General features: G+C 48.4%; 2 protein-coding genes across 4 annotated transcripts in view; one reads left to right on the top strand and one right to left on the bottom strand.

Annotated features, from left to right (window-relative positions):
* SVOP (SV2 related protein) overlaps nt 1-12721 on the bottom strand; it is a 107387-nt gene extending 94666 nt beyond the window's left edge. The window contains exon 1 of one of the 3 annotated variants that reach the window (XM_085879433.1): nt 12638-12721. In XM_085879433.1, the coding sequence (XP_085735559.1) occupies nt 12638-12669 (32 nt within the window). In that variant the 5' untranslated portion in view covers nt 12670-12721. Of the gene's footprint in view, nt 1-12232; nt 12467-12637 lie in introns of those variants that run through there. The other 2 variants (XM_085879434.1, XM_085879431.1) reach the window with 2 other exon arrangements.
* Nucleotides 12722-22003: 9282 nt separating this feature from the next.
* LOC147028746 (uncharacterized) overlaps nt 22004-25952 on the top strand; it is a 52763-nt gene continuing 48814 nt past the window's right edge. The window contains exon 1 of the mRNA XM_085879418.1: nt 22004-22168. Coding sequence (XP_085735544.1) covers nt 22115-22168 — 54 coding nt within the window. The 5' untranslated portion in view covers nt 22004-22114. The remainder of the gene's footprint in view (nt 22169-25952) is intronic.

Below are 25952 nucleotides of genomic sequence, written 5' to 3'. Positions count from 1 at the left end.
TTCTGTCTTTTGATTTTGCTGTAAATAAATTTATTAGAAATGAACCCACTCTGTTTCGGTCCCTCCTTACATTGGTCCAGCATGGTTCGTATCTGAGTTCACATGGGGTTTCGTCCCCGGTAATCAGTACATCGTAGCTGGAACGTCCTGGGCAGGCCCGCTCGACTGCATCCGAGCCGGAGTTGGTAGGTGGAAGTTCATACTCTACCGTAGCTGGTAGAGTGATCCGGTTCGGCCAGACGGTCCGAGGGCGTGAATCCCTGGTAGCCAAGACTGCATGGTTACTTAAGTATATTGGATCTAGAAAATTAACCCTACGCCACGCGGTTGAGATATTGGCGTTTTACGGTCGATTAATCGACCCGCCGGCTCACGGAGTTATCCGAGTGACGGCCTATAATTCCGGGGAGTCTGGTGGGAGATGGCGTAAACTTCCCCATCTTGTGGTCGTTCTTGCCACCGACCCCCGGCCCACAGCAATATATATATATATATATATATATATATATATATATATATATATATATATATATATATATATATATTGTTGTGGTTACCAAATTCGCAAACCACCATTCAGGTCCCTTAGGTGAGGTATTTCGGTAAGTGCATGTGTAGTTAGGCCCAAACCCGTTGTCTAGTGGGAATACATGTCATTTATGCGTGCTGCGACTCTTCAGGATAGCCGTTTTTCTTTTACTATCTTTATTTTGGACCAACCGCCATGATTACCACCACAACCACAACATCAACCACCAACCACAACGCCGCTTCACCACAACCGCCACGACCTTTCCGTCACACCTCGCAACCGTAGCATCGCCACCGTTCTTGCCCCGCTGTGGGTACCGGTGTTGGACTCGTGCAGGGCGCACGTTGAACAGCGTGTACAAAATCACGGATTTTGTACTTCAAAAACGGATCAAAAACGACACACGCCCACTTTTTGCCGTCCAATCGGTGAGCGAGGGGCGATTTGGCCCCGCCTCCAGAACGATCGATATATGCAAATTTGTGGATCAAGGAGCCTTCACGCCCACTTTTTCTCAGGCCAATGGGGAGCGAGGTGAAAGGTCAAAGGGAGGGGGTCAAAGGCGAAGCTACGGGGGGGATAAAAGGACCGTGTTCGTCAGTCAGAGCCGTGTGGAAGTCTGGAGCCCGAAGCCTGCAGTAGCTGGAGAAGCTGAAGAGAGTCGAACGAGGAGAGCCCAAAGAAGAGTCCAGGGTGGAGAGTCCAGAGGCGGAGAGGCGGCAGCGGCGAAGGCAGACGAGGGGGTGCTCGCGACGGTGCCGGGAGCTGCACGCCCGAGGAAGGCCGGCAGCGCGACCTGGCCGAGGTGGAGACGCACACCAGGGATAATAAAGATCCTCTATACCCCGAGCATCAGCAACCCCCTCCTGTTTCCCCCCGCGCTGAGATAGTGCGACCAAGGGGGCCCCTTTCCCACCCCCTGCCAGGCACTGTCCGCGAGGCCCGCGGAGTGAGGCGCCATCGCCGCTCCGCGTCTCATCACCAGACGGGTAGGCGCGACCCGGTCTCGGCCTCAGGCCCGCCTCATTCTTGAGGGTATTCTTTCCTTGGTTTTGGGTATGTGTTGTCGGCGCCGTCTGTGAAGTAGAATTGTATAAGTGTTGCCGTGTGCTCGGTAGTCGGTATTAGCTCTGCACTGTGTTTTCACTTTTATATTTGCTTTTTGTGTAAATGGAATTGTGTTTTCTTTTTTTTGTGTGCTTTTGGTGGAATTGAATATGTGTGCTTCCCGTGTGCCGCGAATAAATGTGCTTTATTATTGAACTGTTCTCCCGCTTCGCTTCGTCTTTTTCTCCCATTGAATCCTCATCTTGCTTCAAGTAAAGGGTTGGTAGTGGGCTGAGTACGCCCGATAATTAATCGAACCGTCGGGGTCGACGATAACACCGCTCGGTTATTCTGATAGTACGGAACGGGTCGCTTAAGTGGCCCGTGTCCGAAGTCGACCTGCGGCGAGGTGCGATCGCCCGGTCTACCCTCCGCGTGGGTACTTAGGTAGGTCGAATTTGGCGAGCAACCCTATCCCACGCGGGGGCTGATTGGCTCGATCGCGGTGAGACCGAAAGGTCCACCCGTGACTGGTTCCCGGCGTTAGTCCGAGAGGGTCACGACTGGATTGTCCGTCCGGTGGGCGACGTGCCGCGATTCGAGTTACGTGGCCGTTCGCACGCCGGCGGGCGCGAAAACCGCAACACTGGTGTCAGGTCGTGCGATACAAATTCATCGCCCTCCTCGCGGCACTGGTATTGGAGAACAGGAAAACAGGCTCTCCTGTCTCCGGCTAAATTCACGGGAATCGGTCCAGGGGTGAGAGAAGCGACCCCCGATTCCCTCCAAATTACGAGCGAGCGAAATTAACCCTTCACGAGAAGCAAGATGGCGTCTCAAGGCGAGCGGGTGCCGGGTGGATTAGGTATGTGTAATAGTAATGTAGAATCCATGGCTCAGGACGAGATCACCGTGCAAGAGAAACCCGTACCAGAAGGTTGGGAAAGGCATCGATGCCGTTCATCTGGTCGGTTTTTTTATTATAACCCCACCGCTAAATGTAGTCAGTGGGAGTGGCCAGGGCAGGTGACGATACAGCACGTTATGGAACTCGTGCAGAGCATAACCAACGAAATGAAGAGAAATACGCAACAAATGGAAAATAAAAAAATGGATGGAAACGCACTCGAAGCGAAAAACCAATTAAAAGAAAGCCAGGAGGAGACAGAGGAGGGATTGAAGGTCGAAACGGTGGAGTGTGAGAAAAGACTTCAAGACATGACGAAGAGAGTTGATAAGCTGGGACTGGAGGGAAAAACGGAGACAGAGGAACTGGGAAGACGGGTAGAAAACCACAAGCGCAAGCCGGAAGAACAGTTAGAAGCCAAAGCAAAGTCTGAGTGTGCGGAGATGAGAAAGGAATTGGAAAAGAAAGTTTCTGAGTTACAGAAACACCAAAACAAAGAGAGGGAACTACAAAACGAACTGAGAGTGTTAAAAGAGGAAAGGAAGAGAACGGAAAATGAAACTTTAAGAAACCACACTGTACAGATCGAACAGCTGGAAGCGAAGGCCAGACTAAAGAATGAGGAACAAGAAAGAGTAATGAAGGAAGAACGAATGAGACAGGAGAAAGAAATCAGTCAGTTGAAAGAAATGACGAGATTGCAGAAGGAGGAACAAGAAAGACAGTGGAATAGAAAACTGAAAGAGTATGAATTTGAAACTGAACGACAAAAGGAAAAAAATAGGTTTGAATACGAGGAGAAAGTAAAGGAGCAAGGAATGAAGCAGGAAGGAGAAATCAGGAGATTGAAGGACACAACGAGATTGGAGAGGGAAGAACGAGAGGAACAATGGAATAGAAAACAAAAAGAACATGAATCTGAGGTTGACCAATTGAAAGAAAAGCTGAGGCTGGAGTACGAGGAGATAGACAAAGAACAGCGAATGAAACACAAACAGGAGATTAACCAAATGAAGAAAACCATGAAACTGGAGAAGGAAGGACAGGAGAGGAAACGAAGAAGAGTAATTAGACAGCAGCAAATGAAACACAAAAAGGAGATTAACCAAATGAAGAAAACCATGAAACTGGAGAAGGAAGGACAGGTGAGGAAACGAAGAAGAGTAATTAGACAGCAGCAAATGAAACACAAAAAGGAGATTAACCAAATGAAGAAAACCATGAAACTGGAGAAGGAAGGACAGGAGAGGAAACGAGGAAGAGTAATGAGAGAACAGCGAATGAAACACAGGAAGGAAATGAGCCAATTGAAAGAAACGATGAGATTGGAAAACAAAGAGAAGGAGGAACAGTGGGAGAGAAAACAACAACACTATGAGTGTGAAATTGAACAACTAAAACGGAGGGAGAACGAACAGCTAATGGGGCTCAGAGAGAAAGAACGACTTAGATGGGAAGGAAAAAGGAACCAGGAAGAGACAGAAAAAAGGAACCAGGAGAGAAAATGTATAGAGACACGGGAGACAGAAAAAATTGAGGGAAGACTGGACGATGAAGACGGGGTGAGTGACGCACACACACACACGGAGGTAGTGGAGGACAATGGGGGTGAGCTGGCGGACCGTGCAGGGACCCGGTGCGAGCACCTGGATGGCCTCCTCCAGGAACGAGGGGAGGGAGTATGCCCCCTCGAGGCGAGTCACGACCAGGTGAGTTCGGTCGTGCTTTGCGAGGTTGAGAGGAGGAGTGCTGTGGACGGGTGCACGGAGAGCTTGGGGGGTATAGAGGCCCCGGAGACCCTTGTGGGGACACGAATCCCCAGTGTGGTTGTCCCTGTGTGTGTGGTGCAAGGTGTGAGTGCGTCCCCGTGTGTGGAAGCGACCCCGTGTGTGAGTGGTGTGGTGGCGATGGTGTCGGAGTACGTGCTTCCCAGCACGCCGTGTGTGAATGAGGCACGGAGTGTGAGTGAGGCACCGCGGGTTAGTGCCCCCGCGTGTGTGGGTGAGGCACCGTGTGTGGAAGAGACCGCGTGTGTGAGTGTCGCCGTGTGTATGAGTGAGGCACGGAGTGTGGATGAGGCACCGCGGGTGAGTGCCCTCGCGTGTGTGAGTGAGGCACGGTGTATGAGTGAGGAACCGCGGGTGAGTGCCCCCGTGTGTGTGGATGAGGCACGGAGTGTGAGTGAGGCACCGCGGGTGAGTGCCCCCGCATGCGTGAGTGAACGGCCGTGTGCAAGGTCGCTGTGTGCCAGGGAGACCGTGTGTGTGAGAGAGCGGTATGTGAGGGAGATGTCGGTTGGCATGCGGGAGCACGCAGCCGCGTCTCCCCGTGTGAATGTGATGGTGTGGACTGTGTGCGTCGTAACACGCAGGTATGCGTGTGTGGAATGGAGACGGAGACGGCGACAGAGGAGAGAAAGCCGAGTAGCGGCTGTGGTTGCTTCGGGGACCGTGCCGGGTTCGCCCAGCAGTGAGCACGAGGTTCGTGCTGTGCAACGCACGAGACCACCACGTGCTCGCTTGCGAGAGTGAAGTCCCGGTCCGGAAACGCACGCGGTGGATTTGCCGATCCCGCGGACGGACAAAGTTTAGGCAGGTAAACGGATTTGGACCGGACGGGTTCTCCACGCGATCGTGTGTGTTAAGCTCCAACGGGCAAAGCACATGTGTTCGCGTGGGGAACCCCTCGAGACGTGGGGCTTGTTTTTTTTATGCGCACGGTGACGTCATGGCTGCACGTGGGGTTGGAATCCGGCAGGAGGGGTATCTCTGCCGGATGGTCCCGTCCAAGGAGGGACGAGGAACACGTGCAGCTGCATGACGTCACGGGCAGGTGTAAAGTGTGCGAGCTCTGAGTTGCCGCGCAGGTGCTGCGCATGAAAAAAAAAAAAAAAAAAAACAAGCCTCACTTTCGGGTGCACAGGATTCCTGGGCAAGGGGTGAAAGACCCCCTTACCCTGGGCACAGGATGAAAACTAGTTTGGGGGAAGGGTTAGCTTAGCTAGACCGGCTCCATGGGGCAGGGGTAAGTCCTCATGGGGCCCGTGGAATGGATTAGTTAGAGGGATTGTAGCCAGATTTAGGTTGGGAAATAAAATGATTTTTATGATTTGGAGACAGTGACAGACTTGTGGATGTGTAGAGTTGACGTAGTTTAGCTACGTAGTGTTAAAAGGAACGTGCTGTAGTTTAAGGGACGACGTGGGAGCACGAGTTAGTTAGGGGATGTAGTTAGGAGGATGGCAGAGTTCAGCGGTGTGTGTGTTGAAGAGTTGGTGAGTTGTGAGGTGAGTACTTGTTGAGTGAGTGAGGCCAGCGGGTCTGTGTGAGTGGAGTGAATGGGGGAATGCATGGTCCGATGAGTGATTGGGGGGAGGAGTGACTCCCGCCCAAGGGACCCCGGGGTCAGAGTAAAGTGAGTTAGCTGGGTTAGTCAAATTGAAAAATGGAGGTCGTTTTGTTGTTGGTGGGTGTGTAGGCTCGAAACCCGTTTGGAGGGGTGCAGGAGCCCTGTTGACGGGCTTGGGAGCGTGGCTGCGAAAGGTGAGTATCGCTGAGTGGGTACCCCGGGCACCAGGCTAGTCGGCCGCGGTAGGCCATGGGCCCATGGGGGGCCGGGATAGAGTAGTGGGCACGGGTGCGCCTGCTTGGTGCGGGGGCCCGGGGCGCCATTAGCCGCGTGGGCAGTGTTGTGGGCACGGGTGACCCTCGGAAAGGGGCCCGGGAGGCCGGCCTGCCACGTGTGCGTTTCAGGGGAGGTGCCATGGGGGCACTCCCCGGTGTTAGGGAGCTGGTAGGCTCGGAGGCAGTGTAGTGCCCGGGGGTGCCATAGCGGGAGATTCGGCAGAGGGTCGTGCCTGCCAAAGGGAGCCACGTGTCCCAGCCAGGAGACCGTGTGAGGGCACGGAGAGAAAATTGGGGGGCGAGGCCCGAAATTGTGAGGACACCAACACAGGCGACGGGAATCTGGGTTGTTAGAACCAATAGTTTAAGCGAGAAGCGCTTGTTGAAAGCCCCGGGGTAGTTTAACAGTTAAATGGTTAGGGTAGATTAGGAGATGTACCCCTCCGCACCATCCATCCCCTCGCTGTCGTTGCGGACCGCTGGACCCACTTTGGGTTAGATCGCCGAACTCTGGGGAGGCCATTCTGAGGCTTCGTTGGGCCTCGACACAGGACGTTAGCTCTCCCTTATTCCCCTCCGGGAAGGGAACGTAGGGGTTGGGAGTAGGCTAGGTGACAGGATAGGTTAGCCGAACAAAGACGATAAAGGGGGTTAGGGGACGATTTATAGTGGGGGAGTAAAAATAAAAACAACAAAAAAAAGAGTTGGGGCTAAATTGGGGTTTGACAAATTAAGGGAGTGGGTATGTACAGTGACAGGCAAAGGCGATAGGTTGGGAGGGAGACAGGTAGGTAGGTCCGAGCCCGCCTTCCAAGTGGCCAGCACCACCGCACTCCCTCCACCAACCTCCACTGAACGGCAAGAGCTGGCCAACTTCATCGGCTGGCCGTGTGTTGCTGCAAGGCAGAGGCCGGCCAACTTCATCGGCAGCTGTTGCTGTGCTGCAAGGCCTGTGCCGGCCGGATCATCTGCAGCTGTGGTACTTCAAGGCCTGTGCCGGCCAGTTCATCTGCCGGCTGTGTTTGCCTGCAGCGGCCTTATTCTGCGGGCTGAGTTTGCCTGCTCACCTTTGCCATGCCATGCCCACTGCCCATGTTCACCGGCCCCGTTCGATTTTGCTTTGCCCCCCCCTGTTCATTTCCATGTGCTCCAGGATCAAGGCAACAGTTTGCAAGCTGCGAGAACTGCCCCGTTGGCAGCTACAACACGGGCCTGCAGTGGCGGCCCGTGCACCGTGTTTGTGTTCATCCATCCATTCGTTGTGCTCATTGCGTGTGCCACTTGAGCTGGCACGGAGACTGCGTTGTGCAGCCCATGCACCGTTGTGGTTCACTGCGTTCAGTTCAAAAGGGAAGGCCTTGGACTGCGTGTGAGCAGCCAGCCACGTTCCCTGTCACCTGCATTGTTTTGAGCCAGAGACTGCATGCGAGCAGCCTGGCTCCCTGCTAACTGCTTTTCTTTTGCAGAGTTCAATGATCCTGGGCCATGGTTTAGTGTAAAATTTGTAAGTTAAGGTTAAGATGTACTGTACATATGAGTGCGCCCCCGGCATGTATGTCTTAGCGCCGGCAATTTTATTTAAGTCGTCCGTGTGAGTGAGTTTGTTTAGGTAGTTACGCAGCCCTCAGGTTATTTATTTTGGGGACACGAATACCATGAATGTCGCACCCAGGGATCCGTAGGTAAAATGTACTAGGGGAAAACTACACATGATGGCACACGAAAATTTGACGACTCGGGACGAGTCTGTAAAAAGGGAAGGGGGTAGTGTTGTGGTTACCAAATTCGCAAACCACCATTCAGGTCCCTTAGGTGAGGTATTTCGGTAAGTGCATGTGTAGTTAGGCCCAAACCCGTTGTCTAGTGGGAATACATGTCATTTATGCGTGCTGCGACTCTTCAGGACAGCCGTTTTTCTTTTACTATCTTTATTTTGGACCAACCACCATGATTACCACCACAACCACAACATCAACCACCAACCACAACGCCGCTTCACCACAACCGCCACGACCTTTCCGTCACACCTCGCAACCGTAGCATCGCCACCGTTCTTGCCCCGCTGTGGGTACCGGTGTTGGACTCGTGCAGGGCGCACGTTGAACAGCGTGTACAAAATCACGGATTTTGTACTTCAAAAACGGATCAAAAACGACACACGCCCACTTTTTGCCGTCCAATCGGTGAGCGAGGGGCGATTTGGCCCCGCCTCCAGAACGATCGATATATGCAAATTTGTGGATCAAGGAGCCTTCACGCCCACTTTTTCTCGGGCCAATGGGGAGCGAGGTGAAAGGTCAAAGGGAGGGGGTCAAAGGCGAAGCTCCGGGGGGATAAAAGGACCGTGTTCGTCAGTCAGAGCCGTGTGGAAGTCTGGAGCCCGAAGCCTGCAGTAGCTGGAGAAGCTGAAGAGAGTCGAACGAGGAGAGCCCAAAGAAGAGTCCAGGGTGGAGAGTCCAGAGGCGGAGAGGCGGCAGCGGCGAAGGCAGACGAGGGGGTGCTCGCGACGGTGCCGGGAGCTGCACGCCCGAGGAAGGCCGGCAGCGCGACCTGGCCGAGGTGGAGACGCACACCAGGGATAATAAAGATCCTCTATACCCCGAGCATCAGCAACGCCCTCCTGTTTCCCCCCGCGCTGAGATAGTGCGACCAAGGGGGCCCCTTTCCCACCCCCTGCCAGGCACTGTCCGCGAGGCCCGCGGAGTGAGGCGCCATCGCCGCTCCGCGTCTCATCACCAGACGGGTAGGCGCGACCCGGTCTCGGCCTCAGGCCCGCCTCATTCTTGAGGGTATTCTTTCCTTGGTTTTGGGTATGTGTTGTCGGCGCCGTCTGTGAAGTAGAATTGTATAAGTGTTGCCGTGTGCTCGGTAGTCGGTATTAGCTCTGCACTGTGTTTTCACTTTTATATTTGCTTTTTGTGTAAATGGAATTGTGTTTTCTTTTTTTTGTGTGCTTTTGGTGGAATTGAATATGTGTGCTTCCCGTGTGCCGCGAATAAATGTGCTTTATTATTGAACTGTTCTCCCGCTTCGCTTCGTCTTTTTCTCCCATTGAATCCTCATCTTGCTTCACGTAAAGGGTTGGTAGTGGGCTGAGTACGCCCGATAATTAATCGAACCGTCGGGGTCGACGATAACACCGCTCGGTTATTCTGATAGTACGGAACGGGTCGCTTAAGTGGCCCGTGTCCGAAGTCGACCTGCGGCGAGGTGCGATCGCCCGGTCTACCCTCCGCGTGGGTACTTAGGTAGGTCGAATTTGGCGAGCAACCCTATCCCACGCGGGGGCTGATTGGCTCGATTTTTTTTTTTTTTTTTGTATACCTTGGTCGAGGCTCGTATGAGAGCTAACACACAACTCACAGCAAGGAGGCATGAGACAAGAGGGGCGGGAGTGGAAGGGACAAAACATTGGGGAACAGACACAGGTGAACTGTGGAAGGGAGAGGGATGGGGATGGGACGGGGAACATGGCGAGGGGAAGATGGACATTAAAGGGACTTTCAGGAAGGAAAGCAGGAGAATTGAAGGAAGTGGGCTTGGGTGGATTATCGGGGGTAGAAAAGATCGAGGATTTGGATGGGGGAAGATAAGAGGTGGTGGTGAACAGCTGTTTTGAAAGCCTGGAGGGAAGAATGGGAAAGAATAGAGTGAGGAAGTTTATTCGAAAGGCGGGAAAAAAGAGGAATGAAAGAGTGAAGATGAGCAGTGATTCGTGATTTTGGTAGTTTTACCAGAAGGGGGTTGTTGGCGGACCTTGAGCGCCCTGTGGAAATGTGGTTGGGACAAATCACAGAGAGAGCAGGGGGGGCAAGGCTGGAGAGGAGTCGGTAGAAGACAGAAAGACCACCGACCAACCTGCGGTGATTGAGTGAGAGGCCCAAAGACACGATCGCGGTGAGACCGAAAGGTCCACCCGTGACTGGTTCCCGGCGTTAGTCCGAGAGGGTCACGACTGGATTGTCCGTCCGGTGGGCGACGTGCCGCGATTCGAGTTACGTGGCCGTCAGCACGCCGGCGGGCGCGAATACCGCAACAATATATATATATATATATATATATATATATATATATATATATATATATATATATATATATATATATATATATATATATATATATATATATATATATTGCATTTAAATTATATATTAAATTAGGGTGAGAAAAAAAAAAGTTTGAGTGAGGAATGAACAAAGTTCGCCTTTTGACGAGACCCTCACACAGACATCACAATCACCACAAAGGTATCTAATCAGTAAGCACTGATCCATACATCGGTTACCTACCCATCTACCATGACTACCATTTTCATGATGGTATTCCTCTATCTCCAATTCATATTGTTACCTCCGCCACCAAAGGTGAAGGTGGTCATGTTTTCACCTCTTTCTGTCTGTCTGTCTGTCTGCTTGTTTGTGTGCAGGATATCTCAAAAACTTGTGGACGGATCCGGATGAAATTTTGTGGACAGGTTGGGTGTGTGACAAGGACTAACTGATTAGATTTGGTGAAGATCCGGATCCAGATCTGGATATGAGAATTATTTAATCTTTAAAGTGATTCTTCACCATTGAGAGATCGGGCCAAAAACGATATAGTACTGTATAGGATGATATTTCAAAAATGTATTGGGCACAATATGATCTCATGGATCAGGCACAACGTGGCGGAGGTGTGCGCTTTACCGAGTGCGCTTCGAGTTCTATATATTGTACATCGTCTACTATACTAAAAAGATAGAATATGTTTGTTCGTGCTTTATAGGCAGCCGAACTGTTCGATGGAATGAGATGAAACTTGGCATGAGTGATCCTTGGGACATGAGAACGGACATAGGGGGGTCAAGTTCAAGGTCAAAGGTCAAGGGGTCAAGGTCACCGGGTAAATTTCATCCGATCGAGACGGGACCAACGCCATTCGGCAGATAATAAAAATTAAATGACACAGTTGATTGACGACATTCACTTCCGACTTCCGGTTTTCGAGTTATGACGTCATAAATTGACTAAAACGTCAATTTTTCATGTTTGTTTGTCCTTTATAGATGGCCAAACCGTTGGAGAGAATGAGATGAAACTTGGCATATGTAATCCTTGGGAATGGACATAAGGGGATCAAGGTCAAGGTCAAAGGTCACGGGGTCAAGGTCACCGGATAACGTCAATTTCTCAATTTCATCCGATCGAGACAGGACCAACGCCATTCAACAGATAACTGTACCCGCCCATGGGCGGGTACTTTGCTAGTAACTAACTAAAATTTAAAACTATCTACCGTTTCTGCTTCCACTACCTTTCCCAGGAAGACTTCCATGCATTCACTACTTAACTCTCCGAGTGATAAATACATGCCTTACTAACGTCCTAACTCTCCTCCTCTCTCTCTCTCTCTCTCTCTCTCTCTCTCTCTCTCTCTCTCTCTCTCTCTCTCTCTCTCTCTCTCTCTCTCTCTCTCTCTCTCTCTCTCTCTCTCTCTCTCTCTCTCTCTCTCTCTCTCTCTCTCTCTCTCTCTCTCTCTCTCTCTCTCTCTCTCAGACTGTGGCCCCTGGTCCTGAGCCCTGTCGGCCGCCGAATTACCACCAGGTGGAGTTGACTCAGCTTGTCATCCGGAGATCGGCGAAATGAGTACCAGTGTACTGGTTGGTAATAGGGGCACTGCATCAGGGGCTCAGCTGCTGTGCCCCAACAAAAAAAATGATAGTTACCTGGCAGCCAAGTTTCCATCCGCAAGAAGAAATAGTAATGAACTTAATTTATTGATTGATGTAATAGACACAAGTTACTTGCTCCTATTGGTTGACAAGTCGCAGCAGAGGCCTTGTGGCGATACAAAGGGACTCGTTTTGAACCCAGTGGAACTTTTCCACAATTTTAATGAAAGATGGTCTGAGCCCCAAGGTGTGCAAGAAAAGTCTTTTCTGTCTTTGTTTCGAGCCATCTGAGATAAAGATCCATCAGCGATAGCACATGGGATCCCGAGAGCTGCACATATCCGCGGTGATATGAAATACTCCAACTTCACAACACCCAAGGTTCATTCAATAAATCCCGCAGAGCACGAGCAATAACTCACAATCGAACTAAACGGCACGCCATAAAAAGCCACAGAAGAGAAACTCACGCTTGATCACCGAGACTGGCGGTGGCCCGATCTGGTTCGCAGTTACTCGTGGACATCACAATGGGTGATTGTCATCGCACAAAGGGGACGATTGTGCGCGAAAGACAAAGCTAAAGGGATCACAATGGGTGATTGTCATTGCACAAAGGGGCCGATTGTGCGTGAAAGACAAAGCTAAAGGGCTCCGGATCAGGAAAAACGAGGGCATTCCACGTTGGCAATCCAGGATTTCAACACGAACTTTTGCAAAACCCACCAATGGAGAAAATGAATTTCCTTTTTGGAATTGTCCAACCGCGCTGTCAGTCTTGTGGCTTCAGGTCGAGATAATAACCCGCGGTCGAGCGCCCATTTCAACAGGCAAACACGAGAGGGAAACCGACGTGGGGATGAGAACAAACTTACAGGCGTCGTAAAGTTTTCTCCAAGGCCTCCATCAAAGGCACCGATAACTTCCGTGTTACCTGCTTGCAGGTGCTCAGTCGCCGCGTCCACGTCACAATGCCGTGCTCACGCCTAACTGTGCCACTCCCATCGCTCCCTCTTATTGAACCCATTGCACATCAAGCTCGATCTTATGTAAAGGATGAAATCCCTGAAAATGAAAACGACATCGATACATAGATTGTCGACCACATGTACAAAGTAATATCATTTGTCTTTGGACAAGACTCAGCTTCAAAAGTCTATATTATTATTATTATTATTATTATATCTTGTTCTCCTCGTACACGTTCATAGTGTACAAAAGTTGGATGATGATTACTTTTGTAATCGTACCGATAGGAATTGACAGATTTTCGATTGTTGGGAAATTTGATACGCAGCAGACAATTAGGACGGCATGCTCCGTGATGCAGTACCCTGGAAACTTCGTTTGACCCTTTCGTTTTAACGTTGATCTACGGCTCGTACGCGTGGAGGAGCTTGCTGCTTGTACATCAATTAAATACAGGACAACGAAGTTCGTACATGTCAGTGTCCTTTTATTTGAATTGCAAAGACGTTAGACAATTATGGACAAAAATACAAAAATAATAATAATTTAAATGGGGAAAGTCGTTTGCACCTTCGATCCGAGACGTGTGACTGTGGCATTCGGATGAAGCAAACGGGAATTTTAAAATACATAACTAATGGACAATAAATTTGATGGACAATAAATCACGTTTTCATGCGAAAGAAAACTAAGAGTTCATAGAACACGATACCCTGCGCAGTGTTACTTCAATTTGAATGAAATAATCGTTTTAACAATCGTTAAACAAACAAACAAAGAAAAGTTCAGTGAAATTGAAGTAGTCCAGAAACAATCCTGAACAATACCCTAATGCACCATGCCCATTGAACCTTTGTTACCTCTGTCACCGAAGGTGAAGGACGTTTTGTTTTCACCCCTCTCTGTCTGTCTGTCTGTCTGTTAATTGCGAAATCGAACATTTTTCAAGTATATTGGTTCGTCGATTTTGCTTGTCTGTCTGTTGGGTCGCTGAAATAGGTGACCCTTATTGTCAGTAATTCTGTCTGTTTGTTTGGATGTTTGTTCGTTTGTCATCAGCAGAATTGGTAGTAAACGTGGCCGATTTTGACCAAACTCGGGTGGTAGGTACATCTTATGACCTTGCGCTTTGGAAATTGTGATGGTTCCTCAAGACGCTTTGGTTCCGAAATCATGCGAAATCAATTCCCAAAGCCATTATCTCACGTAGGGTTATGAAATTTGGCACGAATGATCTACAGGGGATGCTCTACCAAATTCATTCCGGTTTTTGTGATATATGGAATACTTTACCCGCAGCGCCCCCGATAATTAGGGTATGTGCGAAAATTGGCAAAAATTGAAGGCCCCCTAGGGACCAGGTGAGTGCGTCGATACGAATGAAACTTTGCAGGTTCATGGTACTCAATGAGTACTACAACTTTGCCTCAGGACATATTGACCGATTTCGCTTAGGTCAGGGGTCAAAGGTCAATTAGTGCAAAAATCGATAATATGTGAGAGCTGGAGGTGCCTTCACGTTAAATGCTACTCCTCCTAGGGTTATGGTCGGATGGTCATGAAAATTCGCACTAATCATCTGGAATACATTGTGCACAAACAATCGAGTCGGATTTTCGATTTGGATCTTTGTTCACCCACAGCACCCCCCCCCCCGCCTCGAACTTTGGGGATTTCCGATATCAAACCGCATTTTCGGTACTTCTCATTCAAATGGATACCGAGTAGTTATCAGTAGATGGAACTGGATGAGATTTGATATGCATCATCTTAATGTGATTCCCTATCCGCTATATGACATCCATTTTGCTCTATATCTTATAGTTTCCATGCTTGACGACCCATCGCCGCCAACTGGCTTGTCTGTCTGTCTGTCTGTCTGTTTATCGTCTACATGTCACAATTTAAAAACGATCTTCACGAAACTTCACCACATGGTGGAGTTTGTCATAAGGAAGAAGCTTGTTATTTTTGAGGTCAAAAGGCCAACATAGGCCAAAGGTCAACAACTGAGGTTGTATTTCTGAAATCCTCAATTTTCATCTGATTCACTTGAGATTCGAACAGGTTTTTCTACATCGGCTCACTGAATACAACCACCAATTGTTTTTGAGGTCAGCACATGCCAAAACGTCAACAGAAGCCAAATGGTCAACAACGATGGTGGTATTTCTAAAATCCTCAATTTTCATCCAATTGACTTGAAATTTGAAGAGGATTTACATTTCAGGTCACTCAATTAGACCACCTATTATTTTTGAGGTCAACATAGGCCACATTTCTAAAATTGTCAATTTTCATCCAATTGACTTGAAATTTGAACAGGTTTTTCCACATCGGCTCACTGAATACAACCACCAATTGTTTTTGAGGTCAGCACATGCCAAAACGTCAACAGAGGCCAAATGGTCAACAACTAGGGTATACGTTCTAAAATCCTCAATTTTCATCCGATTGACTTGAAATTTGAAGAGCATTTGCATATCAGGTCACCAAATTCTAACACCTATTCATTTTGAGGTAAACATAGGCCAAAAGGTCTACATAGGCCAATTTGGGCCAAATTTTCTGAAATCCTCAATTTTTATCCGATTCACTTGAAACTTCAAGAACATTTTCATGTCAAGTCACTGAATTCAACGACTTATTGTTTTTGAAGTCACCATTGGCGAAAAAAAGTCAGCATCGGCAAAATTTCTGAAATCTTCAATTTTAATCCAATTAACTTAAAAGTTGAAGAGCATTTGCATATCAGGTCACTGAATTCAACTACCAATTGCTTTTTAAGGTCAAAAGGTCAACACAGGCCTAATTTCTGAAATTGATAGTTCAGGCCAAAAACTAAATGCATCACTATATCTCAAAAAGTTGTGGACGAGTTGAATAGGTGACAAGAACAAGCAGATTGGATTTCGGTTCAGATTCAGCCCATAAGTAGGAAACAAAACGTGAACTGTTCCACCTGGCAGAGATATGCGCTCCTCCGAGTGCCATTCTACTTTGTGCTGTTTTGCCAAGTTGTCACTCTATTGTACAAGTGATTTTTCATTCATTTGTTTTCATTTTTTATATTTTCATCTGGCTAATGTATAGGGCAAGAAGAAAAAGGATTCCTGGGAGTGCTGGGATAACCAGCGTCACAAGTTGGCGTTTTCAGTTTCGCCACGTGTGCCCATGTACCCATGAAAAATAAATTAATTAAATATATATTTAATTCTACCATCTACCATGACTACCATTTCCATGATGGTATTCCTCTATCTCTAATTCATATTGTTACCTCCGCCACCAAAGGTGAAGGTGGTTATGTTTTCACCCTTGTCTGTCTGTCTGTCTCTCTGTCTGCCTGTTTGTGTGCAGGATATCTCAAAAACTTGTGGACGGATCCGGATGAAATTTTGTGGACAGGTTGGGTGTGTGACAAGGACTAACTGATTAGATTTGGTGAAGATCTTGATCCGGATCTGGATACGAGAATTATTTAATTTAAAAGCTAAAAAAATATTTTAAAAATATATATAAAAATGAAGCAAAATAAAATAACATGCAAGTCACGAAAATGCACAAAGAAGCTGGAACCGTGCACCTCAACGGAGCCACTTCACACGGTGGGATGTTTCACTGCAGAAGTGAGCGCTGGTGGAAGGAAGGAAGACGAGGGTGGAATTCGTGGTAATTGAGGAAAATGGGAAGCCATTGATGAGTTAAGAGACTGCCCGGGCATTGTGTATATTACACATTGAACTGGGAGTAAAGTCGGTGACGTCCGAGGCAGATCTGAAACGGGAGTTTGAGCCGGTTTTCAGAGGGGTCGGAAAGCTACAAGGCTGTCAAGTTAAACTGACAATCGACCCTGAGGTTGAACCAGTTGCTCAGCCGGTTAAGAACACCTTATTGGTCATGGAGTAAAGTTGAAGCAAAGATCCAAGAACTTATTGAACAGGGGTGAGTCAGGTCATAGTGATTGCAAAACCAAATGGAGATATTCAACTGTGTGTTGATATGCGACGGGTGAACGAAGCAGTGGTAAGAGATCACCATCCCATACCCATAATAGATGAGGTGCTCCAGGAATGAGCAGTGAGTAAAGTGTTTTCCAAGTTGAACTTGAAGTGGGGGTACCACCAGTTAAAATTGCATGTGGAGCCAAGGAATGTAACAACGTTTGTTACACACTGTGGATTGTACAGGTATAAGAGGCTGTAATTTGGTTTCAATGCAGTGCCTGAGATTTACCAACATGAGATCCACAAAGTGATTCAATGCATTCCAGGGACAGCTAACATTTCTGATGACATTATCGTTCATGGTGCGACACATGAGGAACATGACAAATGGTTGAAGTTGGTGTTGGGAAAACTACAAAGCTAGTTTGACTGTGAATGCAGACAAGTGCCAGTTCAGAGTTTCAGAGCTGGTATTCATGGGTCACAAACTGACAAGTGAAGGCATCAATCCACCGGAAGACAAAGTGGAAGCAGTAGCCGAGGTGCGAGAGCCGTGCAATGTGAATCAAGTGAGAAGTTTTGGAATCGCTAGTATCAAACAGAACCTGAGCACAAAGAGTCTGGTGGCCAGGAAGGGATAGAGATGTGGAGAAATGTGTCAAATCCTGCTATGGATGTCAACTTGTTAGTCGACCAAATCCACCAGAGCCTGTCCAAAGTAGGTTGCTTCCAGTGGGACCATGGGACGATGTAGCTGTCGACATTTTGGGTCCGTTACTATCTGGAGAGTCAAGAATGGTTGTGATTGACTTTGACAGTCGTTACTACGAGTATGTAATCATGAGATCCATTACAGCAGAGAAACTGGTGGCAGCATGAACAGAGATTTTTGAGGCATGGTATACCAGCCACTCTGTATTCAGACAATGGGCCAAAATTCATTGCTCAGACATTTACGGATTTCATGGACACTGGGCATCTTCCACCATCGTGTGACTCCAAAGTGGCCACAGGTAAATGGTGAAGTAGAACGTCACAACCAGTCTCTGGAGAGGTGTACGAAGATTGAACAAGCTGAAGGGAGGGACTGGAAAGAGAGAATGTTGTCATATGTTGCGGTATACAGGACAGCATCTCACTCTACCAGAGGGAAAAGCCCAGCAGAGCTGTTATTTGGAAGGAAAATCCAAACCAAGATTCCGGAGCTGAAGGATGTCGTGGCTGACCAAGAGGTTCAAGACCAGGATGCTGAGAACAAGGGATCAGTGAAGCTGCATGCGGATCATCGACGTCATGCTCAAGAATCTGATATGTTGCTGGGAGATACGGTGTTGCTGAAACGAGAGAATCCAAGAAAAGTTGACCCAACCTTCCTGCCAGACCCTTACACTGTGATTTCCATGACAGGAAGCAACGTGACGGTTGAGTCACCAGATGGAGTTTGTCATGACAAACACGTCACACATGAAGAAGTTTCGACATCAGAATGTTCCTGATATGGGGAATCCAGAGACAATTGGTGTTCCAGAGATAGATCAATTGATGATCGAGCAATAGATGGAAATGCGAGGAGATGGGGCACAGAAGGGTGCAGCGACTGATGAGGCAGCTGAACTACCCATCAGAATTCCATCGGTGGACGTGGCAGAGAATCCTTGAGATCCAGAGGTATCACCAGATCAACATACCTGGATATGCTGCTTGACAACGTGACAGTAAGCGTAAGGGAAGAGGAGGAGCATTTTTCCTTCAATTGTCGAAAAAGATGCACCAGTGTTCGTGCCTTTAATTAATTTCCACACATACGCAAAGCATTAGAATCTCTACAGCCGAGATTAATTGCGTAATTGATCCCGGCAGCAGTTCCGACTGCTAAAAAAGAGAAGAAGAAAAAAAAAGTTTTAATTTGTCCAATTCGCTGAAGTCAAACTCACAGGTCTATAGTTTCCCAATTCTTCTCTGGATCCTTTGTTAAATAATGGTGTTACATTTGCTGCTCTCCAATCCTCCGGTACCTGTTCTGACTCCAGGGAACGATTGAAAATATCCGTTAACATCTCCCTTACCTGCTCAGACACCTCCATCAATACTCTCGGGTACATATTATCTGGACCCGGAGCCTCATCTACTCTTAGATTTCCGAGCTGTTCTTTCACTTCCTCCACTCCAACCTGGATCTTCTGTAAAAGCCCTTCCTCACCTCCTCAATAGATACTCTCAGCTATTGGCAATTCTCCTGACTGTTCTTGTGTAAAAGTTGAAGAAAAAAAACCTGTTTAATAAGCCTGCCGTCTCACTTTCATCACCAACCACTCTCCTGGTGCTGTTCCTCAATGGTCCCACACTGGTCCAAACCTGTTCTTTTCCCCTGATATACTTAAAGAAAGTATTGCTGTTATGTTTAATATTCTTAGCCATGTCCTTCTCAAACTCTCTTTTGGCTTGCTGAGTTATTTTCTCAACTCGCCTCTGTTTACTCCGATAGTGATATAACTACAACTCCAGTCCTGCTATTTTAAACCTAATAAATGTCTTCTGCTTCTCCTAAACAGAATTCCTCATCTCGTTACTCAACCACCCTGGTGTCTTTGTGCTTCTAGTTTCACACATTGGAATGTACTTACTCTGCACTCCACACTTTTGGTCATTAAAGGTTTCCCATTTCTCAGATTCTGATTGTCCTGTTGTTAGAGTCTCCCAATCTACATCACCCAGTTCTCTCCTCATACCCTCAAAGTTCGCCTTCCTGAAATCTAATAGCTTTACCCTACTATCCTGAACTCGAACCCTTAAGAGAATCTTTGCACACACAATGTTGTGGTCACTTGCTCCTAAATGCTCCCCGACCTCCAACTCCACCATATTGGGATCGTTATTTAAAAGGAGGTCTAACACTGCACTCCCCCTTGTGGGCTTATCTACCAACTGGGTTAAAAAGCAATCCTGGACTAAAACTAGGCAATCCTCATCCGCTCTGCCCTTTCCCTGTTCCTCTACCCAATCTGTCCCTGGCAAGTTAAAATCCCCCATTATCAATCCTCTTCCCTGACCACACGCCCTTTTGAATTCCTCATGTACTCCTCCTTCCTCCTCTTCCTTCACATCTGGAGCTATAAAAGCATCCTACCAGTATCTTACTGTTTTCACAATCTGTAATCTCTACCCACACAGAATCCTCAACATTTATTCCTTCCTTAATGTCACCCCTTTCTCTTGGTGCAATGCTGTCCTTTACCGAGATTGCTACTCCTCCTATTCTCTCCTTCCTATCACACTGATACACCTTGTAGCCGTCTAATCCTGTCCTCCAGTTACTCTCCTCCTTAAACCATGTCTCACTCACTGCAATTATATCGTGCTCCTCGCTGTCTATTTTGGCTTCAAGTTCTTCCATCTTATTATTTAAACTTCTGGCATTGGTAGAGGATTTGGTAAACTTTTCTCTTCCTGAAATTCTATTTTATTGTCTGGCCTTACTCATCACAATTACATCATTGATCAGTTCCTTCCTTAATGCCTTCCCCACCCTCCATTAACCTAAAAAAGCCTGAATTCCTTCAATTCCCACTGCAAACCTTGCTGCCCCCTTTCCATGTAACATATGGCCATCATTCTGGAAACACTCCCTTTATCCCCAGAATGATTCCCACTTCTTCTTAAATGTAAAACCTTCCTCCCTACACCATTCTTCCAGCCATTGTTTGACGTCTTTTGCTCTGCTCATAATTTCTATATCGTTTCCTAATCTTGGGAGAATCCCAGAAAACATGACCTCACAACCCTTAGCTTTCAGACGCTTACCCAATAACCTGTATCTATTTTTCAAAACCTCTGAGCAAACTTTCCCTCCATCATTCGCCCCTAGTTGCACCACAACCAACTTCTTCCTGCCGTGACCCGATACAATATCGTTTACCCTTCCTTCAATGTCCTTAACTGCTGCTCCTTCAAAACTGCACATAATTCTATGTCTACGATCCTTCCTGCAGAATGAAGAATCTACATATTTAATTGTCTCATCTCCCACAAAAACTGTCTTCCTCATACCTCAAAAAACAAACCTCATTTCTACCAATTTCTATTTCTGCACCTACACCACTGCCTGCACCTCCATCACTACCTGCACATACACCACTGCCTGCACCTACTGCACCTCCACCACTGCACCTACACCACTGCCTGCACCCACGGCACCTCCACCACTGCACCTACACCACTGCCTGCACCCACTGCACCTACACCACTACCTGCACACACTGCACAAACACCACTGCCTGCAACACTGCACCTCCACCACTGCCTGCACCCACGGCACCTACACCACTGCACCTCCACTACTGTCTGCACCCTCACCACTGCCTGCACATGCTGTGCCTACACCACTGCCTGCATCCGCTGCACATCCACTCCTGTCTGCACATGCTGCATCCTCACCACTGTCTGCACATGCTGCACCTCCACCACTGCCTGCATACGCTGCACCACCACTGCTGCACATGCTGCACAACAACCACTGCCTGCCCCAGTTTGCACCGTCACCATCGCCTGCACCCGCACCATCGCCTGTACCCACACCACCACCTGCACTCGCACCACCGCCTGCACACGGTGCACCCGAACCATCGCCTGCACCTGCACATGCTGTACCCGCACCATCGCCTCACCATCACCATCGCCTGCACCCGCACCACTACCTGCACCTGCTGTACCCACACCACCGTCTGAACCCACACCACTACCTGCACCTGCTGTACCCACACCACCGTCTGAACCCAAAACACCACCTGTACCCGCTGCACCCGAACCACCGCCTGTACCCAAACCACCACCTGTACCAAAACCACCGCCTGTACCCGCTGTTTCCACACCACCACCTGTACCCACTGTACCCACACCACCGCCTGCCCCCGTTGCACCGTCACAATTTACAGTACAGTATTCAGTGCGTTTCACCGTTTACATCACAGTTATCCTGTCCCCACAATTTACAGTACAGTGAGGTGTTTCGAATTATAAGCAGGAGCAGAAAAAAAAATCAGGAGCTTATAAATTATAAGCAGAAAATTATAAGTTTCTGCTTCATGCACGTAACACGAAACCCGGGGTATTTTTTTTTTTTTGCAGGAGCCATTGAGGCAGCCGTCAGCTACCTATACACCGCCCAACCAAAGGTATGTGTCAGAAGAACGCGTTTGCTTGTTTCGAACGAGATCACCCGTAGGGCGGCTACTCTTGCTAGTTGAAGATAATTCGGAAGAATAAAAGAAGTTAAATGAAAAAAAAAAAAGGAGTTCCTAATCCGCGGACGAACAACTTCCGGTTTGATGACGAACAACTTCCGCGGGGCTCGCGCTGTGCTGTTGGTAGCGCCGCGCCATTCGTCGCCTCTCTTCCGTGACTGGCGGGGCTCCGCGTCCCTGACACGGCGGTTCGGTCATGGCGCTGTTGACCGTTCAGCGCTCCCTCAGCACGGTCACGTCACCAGGCCTGGTGCGTAGTGCGTGGACGGTCCCCGTACGTCTCCGTACGTCCCCGTACGTCCCCGTACGTCCCTCCGTGCCCCACACACCCGAACAGATTGTGATCCCCTCTCCCCCCTCACCTTTAGCCGTTTATTTCTCTTTGCTAACTCCTGTACTTTAACGATCTCCATCCACCAGGTAACTTCCCACGCTCACAGGAAGATATCGCTGTTTATTTAAACCGAGTCAACATGTCCCGGTCGTGGTACAGAGTTTGTTAACGGGTGACGACCATAAACCCTCACTCACTCACTGTTGGTGTTGTGTCTGCCGACTGTCCACCTTCGGTTGATCACGTCACAATGAGTCTCGTGGAGGGGTAATTGGACACGAGGACCGTTTGTCTTTGTCGTCGTGTTCGATATCACTGACTCGCCGTGTTCGACCGTTTTCCACATTTCCACTCGTTCGGGGTCTCCTGACTGACTGGACCGTTTTGTAATGCAAGGTTATCCAATAACGGCGCTTTTTAATGTATTTTCGAGTACTGTGTGTTTGTGTTGGGACCACACGGTGTCCTTCGTGAAGAGGAGGCGAGCTATCGCCGGTACCATGAACAAATTACAAATTCCTGCCCGAACTACTTTGTCGAACGTCAGGCCTGGCCATCTGGTTCGTTAAAGACAGGCCATACTGTTGTGGGCCGGGGGGGTCGGTGGCGATAAACGACCGCTGGGGGGAGCAGTGGAGTCGTCTCTCGCCGAACACCCGAAATTTAGGTCGTGACTCTCGGATAAGTCCAAGAGTTCACGGGTCCCTTAGCGGACCGTGGTGGCCAATATTTTGACGGCGTGGGGAAGGTTTAATTGCCTAATTTCAATATACCTAAATACCCACGTCGTCCAACTCCCGGGGAAAACCACACCCTCGACGGACCTCGGGCGGAACGGACCGTTTACCGAGTCCGATCCCGGTGTTAACAGAGTGGGGATTACCAAGATCCGTTGGTCCAAATGGCAACTTACCGGCCCGAACGGCCTTACTATTTCTCAATACGCTCCTTGCTCGGCCAATGAAAGAAAACACGCACAACGAACTGGAACATTTAATGGGAGTTTATTTATAACAACAATCGGGAGGGGGAGCACGAAAAGAGCAGAGTTATCCGAATATGAAGAAATGTAATGTACAATGAACAAGGCACTTAACGATTCTACTTACAGACGGGGCCTACACACACACACACACACACACACACACACACACACACACACACACACACACACACACACACACACACACACACACACACACACACACACACACACACACACACACACCTGGACCCCATGGGTCTTTAGTCGGTAGAGCCAGGTCAGGGTACCTGTCCCTCCTCGTGCGGTCACACCGACACAAAACACCACGGTGGGACTCAAACTGATGACCTTGGTGTTGTCAGCACCAAGACTGCAGACCGCTCAACCACGACCACAGACCGCACCGCAATCGCCACCAAGACTCCTCTCTGCCATCCTCTCGTCTCTTTTTTTTCTCTTGAGGTGGAAGGGGTTTCTTTCCTCGCCACTCGCCTCCTGATTGGACGAGGGGTTGTCAGACGACTCGTGGTCAGCCTCCCGATTGGCTGGGGCGCGCGTGTCGTGCTCGCCCCTCGCTCATTGGCTGGAGGAAACGTCCATGCCCTGCCTTAGGGCAGAGCCTCGATCTGCAACAATGGAGACTCCGCCCATGCCTTCAGCCAAAAGCACGTGGGCAATGGCGACGGTGGCGTTGTAGTTGTAGTTGTAGTTGTAGTAAAAACCTAACTAAAAAAATAACTCGTAGTGCACACATGTAATTCCCATTAGACAGAAAGACGGGACTCTAACTATAGACACATACTTATCGAAATAACTGAACTACGGGGACTCTGGCTGTCTGTGTGCACAAGGTTTCCAAATCCGTAACAATACTTCCCCCTGGAGTAAGTGTGGCTGTTCAAGAAGAAGAAGAAGAATAAGAAGAAGAATATAATTGTGTGCTATACATTACATGACCAGACGAGCTGGGATTACAATATCCTTAACATTCTTGCATATCCCGCTTGCAATCGCACCACCACCACCGATGAGCCCGTACGCTTCTTTGAAAGGGCGAAATATTTAGTCTTCTCGACGAAATGGCGCGTGAACAAAGTGCGTTCGTTCACGTCCACCTGCTCGGCGAGTAGGTGTGCTTGCGATTGTGATTTTGTTTTCATCGGTGATGTGTGGTCATAAATGAGATTGAACATTGGGATCAGGATTTGCCTGCTTGCGTTTCCCCAAGTACTGTTGTGCTGTTGCACCATGGTTCTCATTCCTCCCAGGCTACACGCATCTCCAGCAAAAACAGGTCCTTCGTGTGTATCGCCCATGATGGAGGATTGCAGTCGAAGTGAGGAAATGTTCTCGGCTATCATCCAATGACGCTGATGCGTCTGTTTTGTATTCTTCCCTCTACAGATCTAAGTTGACGAGTGTCTGCAGCTACTGTCCTGTGTAACGTCTACTTGTCAGGGTTATTGGAATGCCGCTCTTGGGGACAGCACATACCCCCTGAGCCGGCAAAATGTAATTACAATCGTAATACATCGGCCGTCGGATGCTCATCGTGTCTGATGAGCGCGAGTCGCGGGGCAAGGGGTCTAAGCCAATTTTGGAACCACAGGTCTTTTTCGATTTTGGGTGTGGATTGTGTGTTCATGATGATTTAAAAAGTCCAAGTTTTCCTTGTGGCTCTCTTTATTAAACGCCTTTGTCACGCTCTGTTTCAAAGCGTTTCAGTTATTGGCGGCATTTGGACGACCACAGTTTTCTATCGCTCATTATTGTCTCACATTCAATGTATCCATTGAGCCTGGTGTTGGCTTAGTGGTTAGGGTGGTGGCTTGGGATCCCAGGGTCCTGAGTTCAAGCCCCGTTGGCTGCTGAATTAACACCAGGGGGTTGACTCAGCCTGTCATCCTTCCGAGGTCAGCAAAATGAGTACCAGTGTACTGGTCCCGGTGTATGCCCCGGTTAGAATAGGTGTACCATATCCCTGTGTGTCATAAGAGGCGACCTGGGTTGGCGTCAGGAAGGGCATCCGGCCATAAAAAAAACATTGCCTCAAGAAAAAAAAGCCAACCCCTGCACAGCAGGGAAAAATGGCTGTAAAAACGGTCATTTTATTCAATGTATCCATTCTTCAGGCTCTAAATGTGTTTTCACATCACCTCTGTATCTCTTCTTCACTCTCTTTATGACCCCTCCCCCCTCCCCCCAACACCACCTTGCCATGGAGGACCTGCTTTGGTATTCTGGAGTCCTCCATTTTATTGACATGACCAGCCCATTGTAGTTTGGCTTTAAACAATGATTTCCCGGCTACTATGCTCAAGCCCTGCACATTAATACGAAGATTTGATCTCGGTTATGGCTTGTAAGGGGGAGGGGTGGGGGGGGTGTTCTTGGTGGTGCTCTAGATGTTTGAGATGACGCAAGATTATATTGTTGAAAAACAGTTGCTGTCCTGTATCTGGCAAGCCCTTATTTGTTGCGACGTTGTCGAGCCTGGCACACCTTGATTCGATGGACCGAGATGGTCACTCTGTTTTATATTTATTGTACTTGATTTGCAGATAAGCTTGTTTGGAGAGTATTACTTGTTGGGATCATGCTGGGGTTATTGCATTACTGCACAAAAACTACTGTATGTTCATAAAACAATATATTGTATATATATATATATATATATACATACACTATCAGTACTGTGCTGTGATGGTGCTCTGA

This window comes from Eptatretus burgeri, chromosome 4 (assembly GCF_056783735.1).
Source record: "Eptatretus burgeri isolate ZD-2024b chromosome 4, Ebu_testis_v1, whole genome shotgun sequence".
In the NCBI taxonomy this organism is placed as follows: domain Eukaryota; kingdom Metazoa; phylum Chordata; class Myxini; order Myxiniformes; family Myxinidae; genus Eptatretus; species Eptatretus burgeri.
This window is presented reverse-complemented; position numbering and strand designations above follow the sequence as displayed.